The sequence below is a fragment of the Triticum dicoccoides genome, chromosome 3B (assembly GCF_002162155.2).
Source record: "Triticum dicoccoides isolate Atlit2015 ecotype Zavitan chromosome 3B, WEW_v2.0, whole genome shotgun sequence".
Lineage (NCBI taxonomy): Eukaryota > Viridiplantae > Streptophyta > Magnoliopsida > Poales > Poaceae > Triticum > Triticum dicoccoides.
In genome coordinates, this window is record NC_041385.1 from 611,742,404 (window position 1) to 611,755,990 (window position 13,587).

General features: G+C 46.3%; 1 protein-coding gene across 1 annotated transcript; it reads right to left on the minus strand.

Annotated features, from left to right (window-relative positions):
- Positions 1-324: 324 nt before the first annotated feature.
- Positions 325-4,176, minus strand: LOC119277417 (probable LRR receptor-like serine/threonine-protein kinase IRK). Its single transcript, XM_037558695.1, has 2 exons — positions 2,652-4,176; positions 325-2,135 (listed from the first exon to the last, which is right to left on the minus strand). The coding sequence occupies exons 1-2, from the start codon at positions 4,028-4,030 to the stop codon at positions 674-676; spliced, it is 2,841 nt and encodes a 946-aa protein (XP_037414592.1). The 5' UTR covers positions 4,031-4,176; the 3' UTR covers positions 325-673.
- Positions 4,177-13,587: the final 9,411 nt, after the last annotated feature.

Genomic DNA, 13,587 nt, shown 5'->3' on the forward strand with positions numbered 1-13,587 from the left:
CACTGGGCCCGGCCACCACCAGGCTGTGATCCATGGATCCTTGCTCCAACGAGTGCCTTCAAACCGGAGGGGAGAAAGGCCTAGCGTTCACATTCCCTCCGGGTCAACGGCTGCAAATAGCTGGCAACACAACTTTGATGGACTGGATCAGAAGGGCAATCATCGAGATTACGGTCATGAAATCAGTAATGGAATCGAAACAGTCGTTGCTGTGAACATTTTTCTGTTAGTGAATAGGTGGCAGTGAAAAGATCGGCAGCATCAGATGAGTAAAACTAATAAAATGACCACACATTGTGAAGCAGAAGATGTTCGAGCAATATATATGTAAATCAAAGTCACATTTATCAGCACAACTAGCTAAGAAGGCAATCAGATATCAGTCATTTCAGGGGTGCCGAGATGCCGGCCACAACCTCTCGCGGCAATACCCCACACGAGCAGAGAAAGCTACAGTTTCATCCAAGGAATGAACCAAAGAATCGCAGAGAAGCAGCAAAACAGCATCGCCAACCCCCTAAGATTTCAGAACCAAACTACAAGCTACAAGCATTCCACAATGCATCACCACTCTTTGCTTCCTCCCTTCTTCCCAACCGGGCATCATATATGCATCTAGTAGAAAAACAAAAACCCAGGCACACACAGAACAGAGTTTCAAAAGAGACCTTGCTTATACCATCTCATCCCCTGGACTGTCCTGAGGGCTCCTCACCACATCAAGTATACTCAACACCTCGCCCATGTCCGGCCGGTTCGACGGCACCTGCGATGTGCAAACGAGGCCCAGCTTGATGATCGGAATGGCCTCCTCCATCGCGAACTCGCCGCACAGTCGCGGATCCATGCAGTCCTCCAGCCTGCCTTCCTCCAGCGCGCTTCTCACCAAGTCACATAGCACGACCACGTCATCTTCCAAGTACTCAACGGGCCTCCTGCCCGTCAAGATTTCCAGTGCAAGCACCCCAAAGCCGTAGACGTCGCACTTCTCGGTGATCTTCACCGTCTTGCATGCGAATTCTGGCGCCATATATCCAAGTGCACTCTGGATCTTACTGCTCAGCACATACCGGTCTAACATCGGGAGTAGGCTTGCAAGGCCATAGTCACCGACCCTGGGCTCACCATTGCTGTCCAGCAGCACATTGCTTGACTTGAGATTGTAATGGACGACGCCATGCTGGTGGAGGTGCATCAGTCCCCTGGCAACACCGATGATAATGTCAAACCTCTCCATCCAGGAAAGAGTGTTCTCCTCAGTGCACTCATGGAGGTGCTTGTGCAGATTTCCTCCTGGGAGGTAATCATAGATGAGCAGCTGCAGCGATGAAGTCCAGTAAAAGCCTCTCAGTGTGACAATGTTGTGGTGCCGCATCTTGCTAAGCACCTTCACTTGTCGCTCAAAGTCATCCTTAGACTTCACCAAGCTAGACACGGTGAGCTTCTTGATGGCCACCGGCTGTCCGTCTCTGAGCACCGTCTTGTAGACTGCACCAAAGCCTCCTCGCCCAAGCTCACAGTCCTTGTTCAACAAGGCATGTCCACCAGTGCTGAACTCTGGGCTGCCTTTACCAAACATGACAAGCTTCCCAGAGCTAGCATCATTCTCCGGGGATTGGCTAAGGTAATCATCAGATAGTGCAATAGCAGGCTTTGGGTGGGAGGCGGCTGCACGGACACGACGATTGAGCACAGTTACAGTGATCACTCCGATGGCAATGGCAGCACCACCCGCAATGGCAATGAGGGTGGAGACGCTCAGTATGATTTTCTTGTGGTGCTTGCTGCTAGGGGAACTTGGTGTGGATTGTGACAAGGGGTTTGATGAGGAATTGGGGTTGAGTACAATCGGCTTTGGCATGACAGCACCGCAGGAATTGTTCTTCCTGGAGCTGCATAGGCCCGAATTGTCTGATAGGAAGTAGTCGGGGATATTGTCGAAGAAACGGCTGTTCGGGAGATTTCCTGATAGCAGGTTGTGGGAGACGTCAAAGATGTGCAAGCTGGGCAGATTAGAAAGCTCCACTGGCAGGGTCCCATTCAGCTTGTTCTGGGAGAGATCAACAGCCTGAAGACTGGTCAGGTTCCCGAGGGTGCTTGGAATCGGTCCCGTGATGTCGTTGTGCGACAAATCCCTGCATTCACAAGCAAACTGTATCAATTAAAATGACTCCTAATGTTCAGAAAATCAAGCAGAGTATAACTGAGTTTATACTTGCTCGATCTGCGGGCTTCACTTTTTGAGTACTCATTAAGTCAGAATCAAGTAACAATAAGTTTAGATCTGTCAGATCAGCTTGCTAGACTTTCTATTTGATTACATTTTGCAAAGTTTGAAACAAACGCTCAGATTCCCACACATGCACATTTGACTTCAGTTTTAAGCGTATCCTAGAAAATGAACCGGGCACTGGATACGAGCAGGACAACATGACAGAGACCCACAATTTGCGGTTTAGGACTCCTAACAGAAAACTAAAGACATCGATGTCCTGTCATTTTCTACAACGTCTCTGGAACCTAGGAAACTGAAAGCAACCAAGGCATGCAGGGAAATACAGAAAACAAATAGACCTAGTCAACTTCACTAACAAGCAATCTGAATTGTGTCAAATTTAGTGCGGCAAAAAAATGGCGAGAAATTCGCTTACAGTGCAACGAGGGAACTGCAGCTCCCAATCTGTGCCGGGATGCGGCCGGTGAGAGAATTGTCCCCCATCCTCAGCACCCGGAGCGCCACCGCGCCACCAATCTCCGGTGGCACGCTTCCGGTTAGCGTGTTAGCGCTGACGTCGAGCACTTCCAGCAGTCGCATCCCACCAATGCCAGCAGGCAGCTGCCCCGATATGGAATTCGAGGACAGGTTCAGAAACTGCAACCCCGCGAAGGCAGTAATCTGCGGCGGGATCCCGCCGGAGAACGCGTTGCTCGACAGGTCCAGCACATGCAACGCCAACGCGGCATCTCCGGGGACCTTGACCCACCCGTCGAGCTTGTTGCCGGCGACCGAGACGCGCTGCAGTGGCAGGCCGAACACCCACCAGGGGAGCTCTCCAGTGAGCGCGTTCCGGCTGAGATCGGCCTCCAACAGGTTCTTACATTTCGCGATGTCGTCGGGGATGACGCCGGCGAAGCGATTGCCCGACAGGTCAAGCCGCTCCAGGGACCACATCTCCCCGATCCACGCCGGCACCTCGCCAGCTAGCGCATTGCTGCCGGCGCCAAGGAACCGCAGCGCGGTCAGCCTCCGGAGAGAATCCGGTAAGCCGCCGGTGAAGAAGTTACGCCCGAGATCCAGCGATTTAAGAAGCGCCGCCTCTCCGACATCAGCCGGTATTTCCCCGGCGAAAAGGTTACGGCTCAAATCCAGCGCCCGCAGCGAGCTGCTCCGGGGGAACCCACCAGGAACACTCCCCGACAGCGAATTCCCGGAGAGGTCCAGAGACCGGAGCGAAGGCAGCGACCAGATACCATCGGGTATCGGGCCAGCGAGGCGGTTGGAGGAGAGGTTGAGGGAGAGGAGCGAGGAGCAGGAGGCGACCGCGGGCGGGATGTAGCCCGAGAGCTCGTTGTGGGCGAGGGAGATGGTGCGGATGTCGCGGCATTGGGCGAAGAGGTCGGCGGGGACGGTGGCGGCGAGGCGGTTGGAGGCGAGGTCGAGGGAGCGGAGGCGGGGGAGGGAGGCGAGGAGGCCGGGGAGCACGGGGCCCGAGAGGTTGTTGCGGGGGAGGGAGAGGGAGAGGAGCGCGTCGAGGCGGAGGAGCGCGCGGGGGAGGCGGCCCGAGAGCGACGCGGCGGGGAGGGAGAGCGAGGTGACGCGGCCCGCGCGCGCGTCGCAGCCGACGCCCGGCCAGAAGCAGGGGCGGTCGTCGTCCTCGGTCCACCGGGCGAGGCGGCCCAGCGGGTCGGCCACGCCGGTCTTGAAGACCACCAGCGCGAGCACGTCGTCGGTGAGCGCGGTCGTGGTCGTCGCCGTCGCCGCGGCCGCCGCGAGGAGGAGGAGCAGCAGCGCGGGAGCGAAGGCGGCCATTGCGGCGGCCGGGGCGGGGAGTGGAGGCGGGGCGTGCGGGTGGTGGGATCACACCGGAGCTCTGTCCATTTGCGCGGAGCAGTTTTGGGTGCGGGCCGGGGAGGGAGAGGGGGTTGGCGTGGTGGTGCAGCGGGGAGGCTGTGAACTGTCACCTGTGGAGCAGTGGGGAGGCCCCCCTCCCTCCTTGCGCTATTAATGAGCTAGCACGAGTAGAACTACGGGGAATGGACAAAATGATTCGATTTAATTAACTTTTCCGATTTGTTTCTCCTCCTCTTTTTCGAAAAATCAAGATATTTCTCAGGGAAAAAATGGAGTAATGTATGTGGTCACCTCATCTCATTTACTAGGTGCGTTACAGCCATTGTTTGCTGAAGAAAAAAAATCCACCCCTGATGTAACACTACACAGCAGATAAAATCGTCTTGTAGAAATCCAATCTTCCGGATTGATTGCCACCGATGGAAATTTAAGACGTTTCAATTCACGCCTTGATAACGCCGGAATTTAACGCCATCGTCGATACCACTATTATCACCCGATTTCACAATAACATTTCCTTTCGTTTTTTTTATCTTTGGTTTGAATGGATTACTACATTTTTACCTGTAGCGAGACGGAAGAATTCCTTTTGGTGACCAAGCGAACGAAACCACTCTTCATTCCCTCCCGTGCGTGGGAATTCACTCACCAAAAAAAAGGTCTGAGGAGGTTTTAAAAGGTCCTCCTGACGCGTGTCTGCGGAGGGCTCTGAAGGTTGCTTGTATTGAATGCGCCCCAACAACCTTCATTTACACCGGCCGCTTTTGATCCGAATGGCAGCCGGCATTCATTGCGATCTGGAGCAGCGACGGAAAAGCGCAGGCAGGCAGGCAGGCACGAGCAGCGCCGCACGGCAGCCCAGGCGGTACAGCCACGCTGGCCCCGGCACGCCGCTGAACGGTGAGCAGTGCAAGTGCAACCTTCAAATTTTCGGTGGGGGTGGAATTTACCCGCCTTGCTCTCGCAGCGGCACCGCCGGTCTCCTCGTTTCAGTCAATTCCACTGCTTCCATCTCGGTCCCTGGTCGCGTCATTTATGGCGTTGCCACTTTGCCATGGTTTGTTTGTTTGATGTCATTGTTTGGTTCAAGCACTAACACGTTGTATAATAACTTCCTTTTTTTTTTTGCCCCTCTCCGGCCTCCGGATGTGAGGCAGCGCATGATATGCCTTACTTTCATACCGATGCCGATCTCTCGATTGAAAATGAACGTCTCGGCAAAACCAAGATTGAAGACGAAAGAAACAATCTAAAACCATGCATGCACGTCCTGCCAAAACCTTACGGAGAAAAAAAAGATTTTTATCTTATGTCGAGAGACATATGCCTTAGGCTTGACAAGGTTCAAACATGTTGTAATTGTGTGGGCACTTAGGCCACCGTCAACGTGGATGGCAAAGAGGATACTCTCTCCGTCCGGTGAAAAATGTACATATAGAAATTTTAGGACAAATTATGAAGTAGAGTAAAACATGCACCGGAAAGGTGCAAGCCACCATCTCTCTCCTCTTTAACTACCCAACCCCAATGAGCTAAGTGCATGTAGAAATTAAAGACCATGCCTAGAATGTTATTGGTGTTGATTACCCTGTGATGAGAGAGAAACATTTCGTCATACTTTAAAGTGCATTGCAAAGATAGAGATAGAAGTACACTCTCTTATGGATAAATTTCAAAGCCAAATGTACAGTGTTCACCAGACAGAGGGAGTAAGTGGCAACTCAGATGTGATGTCATTTGTTCAAGAGAGGATGCATGCCTATTATGGTATTGACTCATGATTATTGGGTTAGCAGAGTGTGGTATTTTCCTTCTTCTGTAAGAACGCACATGCTCTTTTGTTGTAAAGAGAACAAGCGATGGTTCGCTGCCGTCGTCACCGCCCTCTGGCGTCGCCGCCGATGCTTGAGGCCCCCAGCCGAAGTTGTGGTGCCGTCCGAAATCTAAGCCAGATTCTGGGAGGTTGTCGTACCGGTGTCCTTGCGCGGTGGGAAGCAGGATCCCATCCGCGTACAGGAATGGGGATGAGCGCGACAGAGGCTGTTGATAGCCATGGGAAGAGCCGCCACGCAAGAGGGGTGGGGGAGACGTGCGACCTAGCGAAATGAAATGATCGATGGCTTAGGGAGGCTTCTACAGGCCCATGAGGCCCAATTTAACTCGAGACAACAAAAAAAGCGACCGGAGCAGCGGCCCAGACGGTTCGGGCTCGTTAATAGCGAACGAGGGCTGATTAGGTGCGATTCACATCAAATCTAACTGCCGAAAATGCTTGAAATTGAAGATCGAACGGCCACGGGCGTTGATGGCCTCAGAGGGCTGGAAAGTTGCACAGTTTTAATATATCTAAATAAGTGCTCTTGGTTCATCATGCTATTTTATAGAAAACCACCTAATGTTTTTGTTAATCAACATGCAATCTAGTTTTAAGTCAGATTTTCACTTTTACATAAAACCCCCTAGTAATTGGCTTAATCAAACCATAGTACGTATCAAATGTTTTTAAAATAGTCATATCTTTTAAACCCTAAATTCAAATTTTTCATGTTATATATGAAATTTGATTAGAAAAATATGCAGAATCTTAATATGATGTTATTTTATTTGTTAACCATTTTAAAATGCTATTTAGGGAGCAACCTTAACAAATAGCGCATGATCTATCTTACTTTTATAACGGTGCCGATCCGGATTGAAAATGAACACCTCGGTAAAATCAAGATTGAAGACGAAAGAAACCATATATGACCACGCATGCACGCCTAGCCAAAACCTCACAGGGAGAAAAGCATATTCCTCATCTTATGTCGAGAGACATATGCCTTAGTATTGACAACATTCAAACACGTTGTGATTGTGTGAGCACTTAGACCACCATCGACGAGGATGGAAGGAGGATAAGTGACAACACATATGTGATGTCATCTGTTTAAAGAGAGGATGTGGACCTATTGGGGTCTCGACCCATGGTTATTAGGTTAGGAGAGACTGGTATTTTTTTCTCCCTTAGCAACGCACATGCTCTTTTCTATAAAGGGAATATGTATTCTTGGTGTGTCATGCTATTTTGTAGAAAAAACCTTGATGTTTCTCGTATCAACCTACAATCCAGTTTTAAGATGGATTTTTTGCTTTTGTCGACAACCCCTAATGTTTTTGGTAATCAACCCGCATGCCAGTCTTAAGTCAGATTTTCACTTTTGCAGGAAACCCTTGATAATTGTCTTAAGTAAACCATAGTACATACCAAAAGCTTTTAAATTAGTCATATTTTTTAAACCCTAACTTCAAATTTAACATGTTATATATTTAATTTGATTAGAAAAATATGTAGAATCTGAATATGATGTTATTTTATTTGTTAACCATTTAAAAATGCTATTTAGGCTACAACCTTAATCAATAGCGCATGGTTTGTCTTACTTTCATACCGGTGCCGATCTGAATTGGAAATGAACACCTCAGCAAAAACCAAGATTGATGAAAGAAACCATCTATAACCTCCCATGCATGCCTCACCAAAACCTCACGGGAAAAAAGTAGATTTCTCATCTTATGTATGTATGTATATATATTGAGAGAGAGAGATGCCTTAGGATTAACAACATTCAAATACGTTGTAATTGTGCGAGCACTTAGGTCACCGTTGGTGAGGATGGGAAGGAGGATAAGTGACAACACAGATGTGATGTCATCTGATGAAAGAGAGCATGTGGACCTATTGGGGTCTTGACTCATGGTTATTGGGTTAGGAGATTGTGGTATTTTTTCTCCGTAGCAACGAGCATGCTCTTTTGTTAATATGTATTCTTGGTTTGCCACATTGTTTTGCAGAAAATCACCTGATGTTCTTGTTAATCAACCTGTAGTCTAATTTTAAGTCAGACTTTTGCTTTTGCCGAGAACCCCCTAGTGTTTTTGGTATCAACCTGCATGCCAGTTTTGTAACACCCATATGTATTAAGCTAAAGTGCTCTAATAAAGTTACCAGGTCATCATGATTACTATGTTAATCACCACTTCGATTCAAACTCAACTCCAATTCCAATTCAAAATGAAGTCAAAATATTATTTCTTCAAACAGTAAAACAAAAATGTTTGTAATATCTTAAATAATCCCTAAGTATTTGTCATGAAGAAATCAACCACGTTCAAATTCCCAAATAGCCCCTACACTTATTTAAAGTGGACCGGCAACACTTGATATGCCCATTTAAATATTAAACTAAATTGAAACATTTCAAAGTGACCTCAAACTTTGCGAGGTATTGCAAAATATTACATAGTATTTGTGTGCCAAGTTTCATTTGCAACTAAATTCATTTAGTATAAAAAATTAATGCAAAATAGATAAGAAAAAAGCAAACAGAAAAAAGAGAAGGGAAAAGGAGAAAGACCCACTGTGCACCTGGGCTGCAAGTGCATAGTGCGGCCTGGCCCAGCCCATCTAGGCCTTTCGTCCACCTCCCGCCAGGTGAACGCAGAGTGCATGCCATGGACGCACACTCCATGAATGAGCACGCGTCAGCCATCCCGCGGCTCCACCGATGGATAAAGATGCCCGTGACGCCCTGGACACAACTCTAGCTCGATTCCCTTATGTTGGGAAACATAGTAGAAAACAAAAAAAATTGCCCTAGGATCACCATGGAACAATATGAAGATGCATATAAGATTTGGAGATCGTTACCGAGAGTGCAGCGGAAGTAAACGAGTTGGTGTAGATCGTACTTGGAGTCCCTCATACCGTAGATTAACGATCTCGAGAACCGCCAACGAATGATCCGTCGAACAGAAGACCGAAAGCGCATCCTCTCTACTTGGTTGCAAGCGTACGACCTTCATGATCCGACAACGCTTCGTCGTCCAAAGCTAATCGCCACTCGAGAATTAGAGGGAGTAGATTAGAACCACACTTGGCTTCTAATTACGAGCATTAGAGGATCTAGGTGAAGCTCTAATTGCTCCAAGTTGCCGATAGAATTTCCAGGCAGGTAGTCAAGTGATGACCCATAGTATAGGAGATTTATCGTAGTCCTTTCGATAAGTAAGAGTGTCGAACCCAACGAGGAGTAGAAGGAAATGACAAGCGGTTTTCAGCAAGGTATTCTCTACAAGCACTGAAGTAGTTTTGTGATAAGATAACTCATAGCGGGTAACAAGTAACAAGAGTAACTAGGGTGCAGCAAGGTGGCCCAATCCTTTTTGTAGCAAAGGACAAGCCTGGATGAACTATTATATAAAGCAAAGCGCTCCCGAGGACACATGGGGATTACTATCAAGCTAATTTTCATCATGCTCATATGATTCACGTTCGTTACTTTGATAATTTGATATGTGGGTGGACCAGTTGAAAGGATCGAGAAGAGGTGTCTAGAGGGGGGTGATTAGACACTAAACAAGCAAAAGTGGCAGTTTTTAAGTCCTTCAAGTTGAGGTGGAGTTTTAGCACAAGATTAAGCATTCACAATACATTTCAAGCAAGCATGGCAAGAGTATATGAGCAGCGGAAAGTAAAGCATGCAATTTGCAAGAAAGTAAAGGGATAGGATTGGAGTGTGCAAACTCAATTGGAGACATGGAGATTTTTAGCGTGGTTCCGATAGGTGGTGCTATCGTACATCCACGTTGGTGGAGACTTCAACCCACAAAGGGTAACGGTTGCGTGAGTCCACAAAGGGCTCCACCCACGAAGGGTCCAAATAGAAGCAACCTTGTCTATCCCACCATGGCCATCACCCATGAAGGACTTGCCTCACTTAGGGAGATCTTCACGAAGTAGGCGATCTCCTTGCCCTTATAAACTCCTTGGTTCAACTCCACAATCTTGACGGAGGCTCCCAAGTGACACCTAACCAATCTTTGAGATACCACTCTCCAAAAGGTAATAGATGGTGTGTGATGACCCACAAGTATAGGGGATCTATCGTAGTCCTTTCGATAATTAAGAGTGTCGAACCCAACGAGGAGCAGAAGGAAATGACAATCGGTTTTCAGTAAGGTATTCTCTGCAAGCATTGAAATTATCGGTAACAGATAGTTTTGTGATAAGGTAATTCGTAACGGGTAACGAGTAACAATAGTAAAAAAGGTGCAGCAAGGTGGCCCAATCCTTTTTGTAGCAAAGGACAAGCCTGGACAAACTCTTATATAAAGCAAAGCGCTCCTGAGGACACATGGGAATTTCTGTCAAGCTAGTTTTCATCATGCTCATATGATTTGCGTTCGTTACTTTGATAATTAGATATGTGGGTGGACCGGTGCTTGGGTACTGCCCTTCCTTGGACAAGCATCCCACTTATGATTAACCCCCCTCGCAAGCATCTGCAACTATGAAAGAAGAATTAAGGTAAACCTAACCATAGCATGAAACATATGGATCCAAATCAGCCCCTTACAAAGCAACGCATAAACTAGGGTTTAAGATTCTGTCACTCTAGCAACCCATCATCTACTAATTACTTCCCAATGCCTTCCCCTAGGCCCAAATCATGGTGAAGTGTCATGTAGTCGACGTTCACATAACACCACTAGAGGAGAGACAACATACATCTCATCAAAATATCGAACGAATACCAAAATCACATGATTACTTATAACAAGACTTCTCCCATGTCCTCAGGAACAAACGTAACTACTCACAAATCATATTCATGGTCATAATCATAGGGGTATTGAATAGCATTAAGGATCTGAATATATGATCTTCCATCGAATAAACCAACTAGCATCAACTACAAGGAGTAATCAACACTACTAGCAACCCACAAGTACCAACTGAGGTTTTGAGACAAAGATCGGATATAAGAGATGAACTAGGGTTCGAGAGGAGATGGTGCTGGTGAAGATGTTGATGGAGATTGACCCCCTCCCGATGAGAGGATCGATGGCAACGATTTCCTCCTCCCGGAGGGATGTTTCCCCGGCAGAACAGCTTCGCCAGAGCCCTAGATTGGTTCTGCCAAGGTTCCGCCTCGAGACGGTGGCGCTTCATCCCGAAAGCTTCCTTATGATTTTTTCCAGGGCAAAAGACACCATATAGCAAAAGATGGGCATCAGTGGCCTGCTAGGTGGCCCACGAGGCAGGGGGCGTGCCCTCCACCCTCGTGGCTGGTGGGTGTCCCCCCTCTGGTGCTTTCTTCACCCAATATTTTAATATATTCCAAAACTGACTTTCGTGGAGTTTCAGGACTTTTGGAGTTGTGCAGAATAGATCTCTAATATTTGCTCCTTTTCTAGCCCAGAATTCCAGCTGTCGGCATTCTCCCTCTTCATGTAAACCTTGTAAAATAAGAGAGAAAAGGCATAAGTGTTGTGACATGATGTATAGTAATAGCCCATAATGTCGTGGAGCTATTATTGATATAAAAGCATGATGCAAAATGGACGTATCAACTCCCCCAAGCTTAGACCTTGCTTGTCCTCAAGCGAAAGCTGAAATCGAAAAATATGTCCACATGTTTAGAGATATAGGTGTCGATAAAACAAAATACGGACATGAGGGCATCATGATCATTCTTAGAACTACAACTTATATATTGTCATATGATCTCTTATGCTAAAGTAACAATCTATTCACAATGTAAAGCATGAATCAGAAACTTCATTGAAAACTAGCAAACTATAATCTCAGTCACTGAAGCAATTGCAATTTATCATAACATCGGAAAGAGCCAATATAAGAGCTTTTCAACAAGTCCAAATACTCAACTATCATTTAATCTTTCACAGTTGCTAACACACGCTATACTTATGGGTATGAAGTTTCAATCGGACACAGAGAAGGATAGGGGCTTATAGTTTCGCCTCCCAACCTTTTACCTCAAGGGTAATGTCAACAATAATATTTTATGAAAACCTACATCCAATTGGATATATACTTTTTGAATATATCATTGATCAAAACTTGGTTCTCATGGATGAAGTGTTTGAGTATATATCAGGATCTTTCCAACACATAGTGCTTGCCAAAGGATAAAATGTAAAAAGGAAAGGTGAAGGTCACCATGACTCTTGTATGAGGGTAGAAGGTAAAAATAAAAGATAGGCCCTTCGCAGAGGGAAGCAGAGGTTGTCATGCACTTTTATGGTTGGATGCACAAAATCTTAATGCAAAAGAACGTCACTTTATATTGCCACTTGTGATAGGGACCTTTATTATGCAGTCTATCGCTTTTATTTCTTCCATATCACAAGCTCGTATAAAGCTTATTTTCTCCACACTAATAGATCATACATATTTAGAGAGATTTTTTTATTGCTTGCACCGATGACAACTTACTTGAAGGATCTTACTCAATCCATAGGTAGGTATGGTGGACTCTCATGGCAAAACTAGGTTTAGGGATGTTTGGAAGCACAAGTAGTATCTCTACTTGGTGCAAAGAATTTGGCTAGCATGAGGGGGAAAGGCAAGCTCAACATGTTGGATGACCCATGACAATATAATTTATTTGGGATATAAGAAAACATAACCCATTATGTTGTCTTCCTTGTCCAACATCAACCTTTTAGCTTGTCATATTTTAATAGGTTCTCACAATCATAAAAGATGTCCAAGATAGTGTATTTATATGTGAAAACCTCTCTTTCTTTATTACTTCCTATTAATTGCAACGATGACCAAAACTATGTTTGTCAACTCTCAACAACTTTTATTCATCATACTCTTTATATGTGAAGTCATTACTCTCCATAAGATCAATATGATCTTTTTATTTTATTTTTATTCTTTCTTTTTATTCCCTCAAGATCATGGCAAGATAGCAAAGCCCTCAACTCAAAACTAATCTTTATTATATATAGCTCACGGACTCGATTACATAGATAGGGATCAACACAAAACTCAAAGCTAGATCATACTAAAACTTTATTCTACTAGATCAAGTATAACCAAAAGGATCGAGCTAAGAAAAACGATAAATATAGAAGTGTGGTGGTGATACGATACCAGGGCACCTCCGCCAAGCTTGGCAGTTGCCAAGGGGACTGCCCATACCCATGTGTTTATGTCTCTTTTTCGGAGGTGGTGATGATGGAGTTGTTGATGATGGAGACTTGTCTTCCATCTTCCAAGGCATAGGCTCACCATCATAGAAAGATGATCAAGTCTTCGGGATCCTCAAATCTGCAGCCAAACTCATCCTCTTGAATCTATATTCATACTCAAAGTTTTGGTTTTGCAGGTCATAGATCTGGGCTTGGAGGTGCTCGATTTTCTCATGAAGCTTGAAGATGGTCTCCCCAATGTTCTTGGCATCCAGCTTGTGGTTGTTGGTGAACTCTGCAAGCATCATGTGGTTGGTGTTGAGTCCGCGTTCCACCATCCCTTGGCACTTGAAAACTTGTTGCTCCATTACTTCGAGTCTTGTCTCCACGCTTCCGGTCCTCCTTGGTTCCTCGACATCGCGGATGTGCAGCAGCCCCTCACGCATCTCAATGGTTTGAGGGTGTTGTGGCACCTCCGCGAGGTAAGGGTTGATGACCTTCTTGAAAAACTTGTCCTTGAGGGCGCT

Excerpts from the sequence above, each read along its gene's own strand:
- LOC119277417 (XM_037558695.1), bottom strand. The coding sequence starts at position 4,030 with ATGGCCGCCTTCGCTCCCGCGCTGCTGCTCCTCCTCCTCGCGGCGGCC. Across the intron at positions 2,136-2,651 it reads TGCAGTTCCCTCGTTGCACT|GGATTTGTCGCACAACGACA; the intron begins GTAAGCGAATTT and ends TTGTGAATGCAG.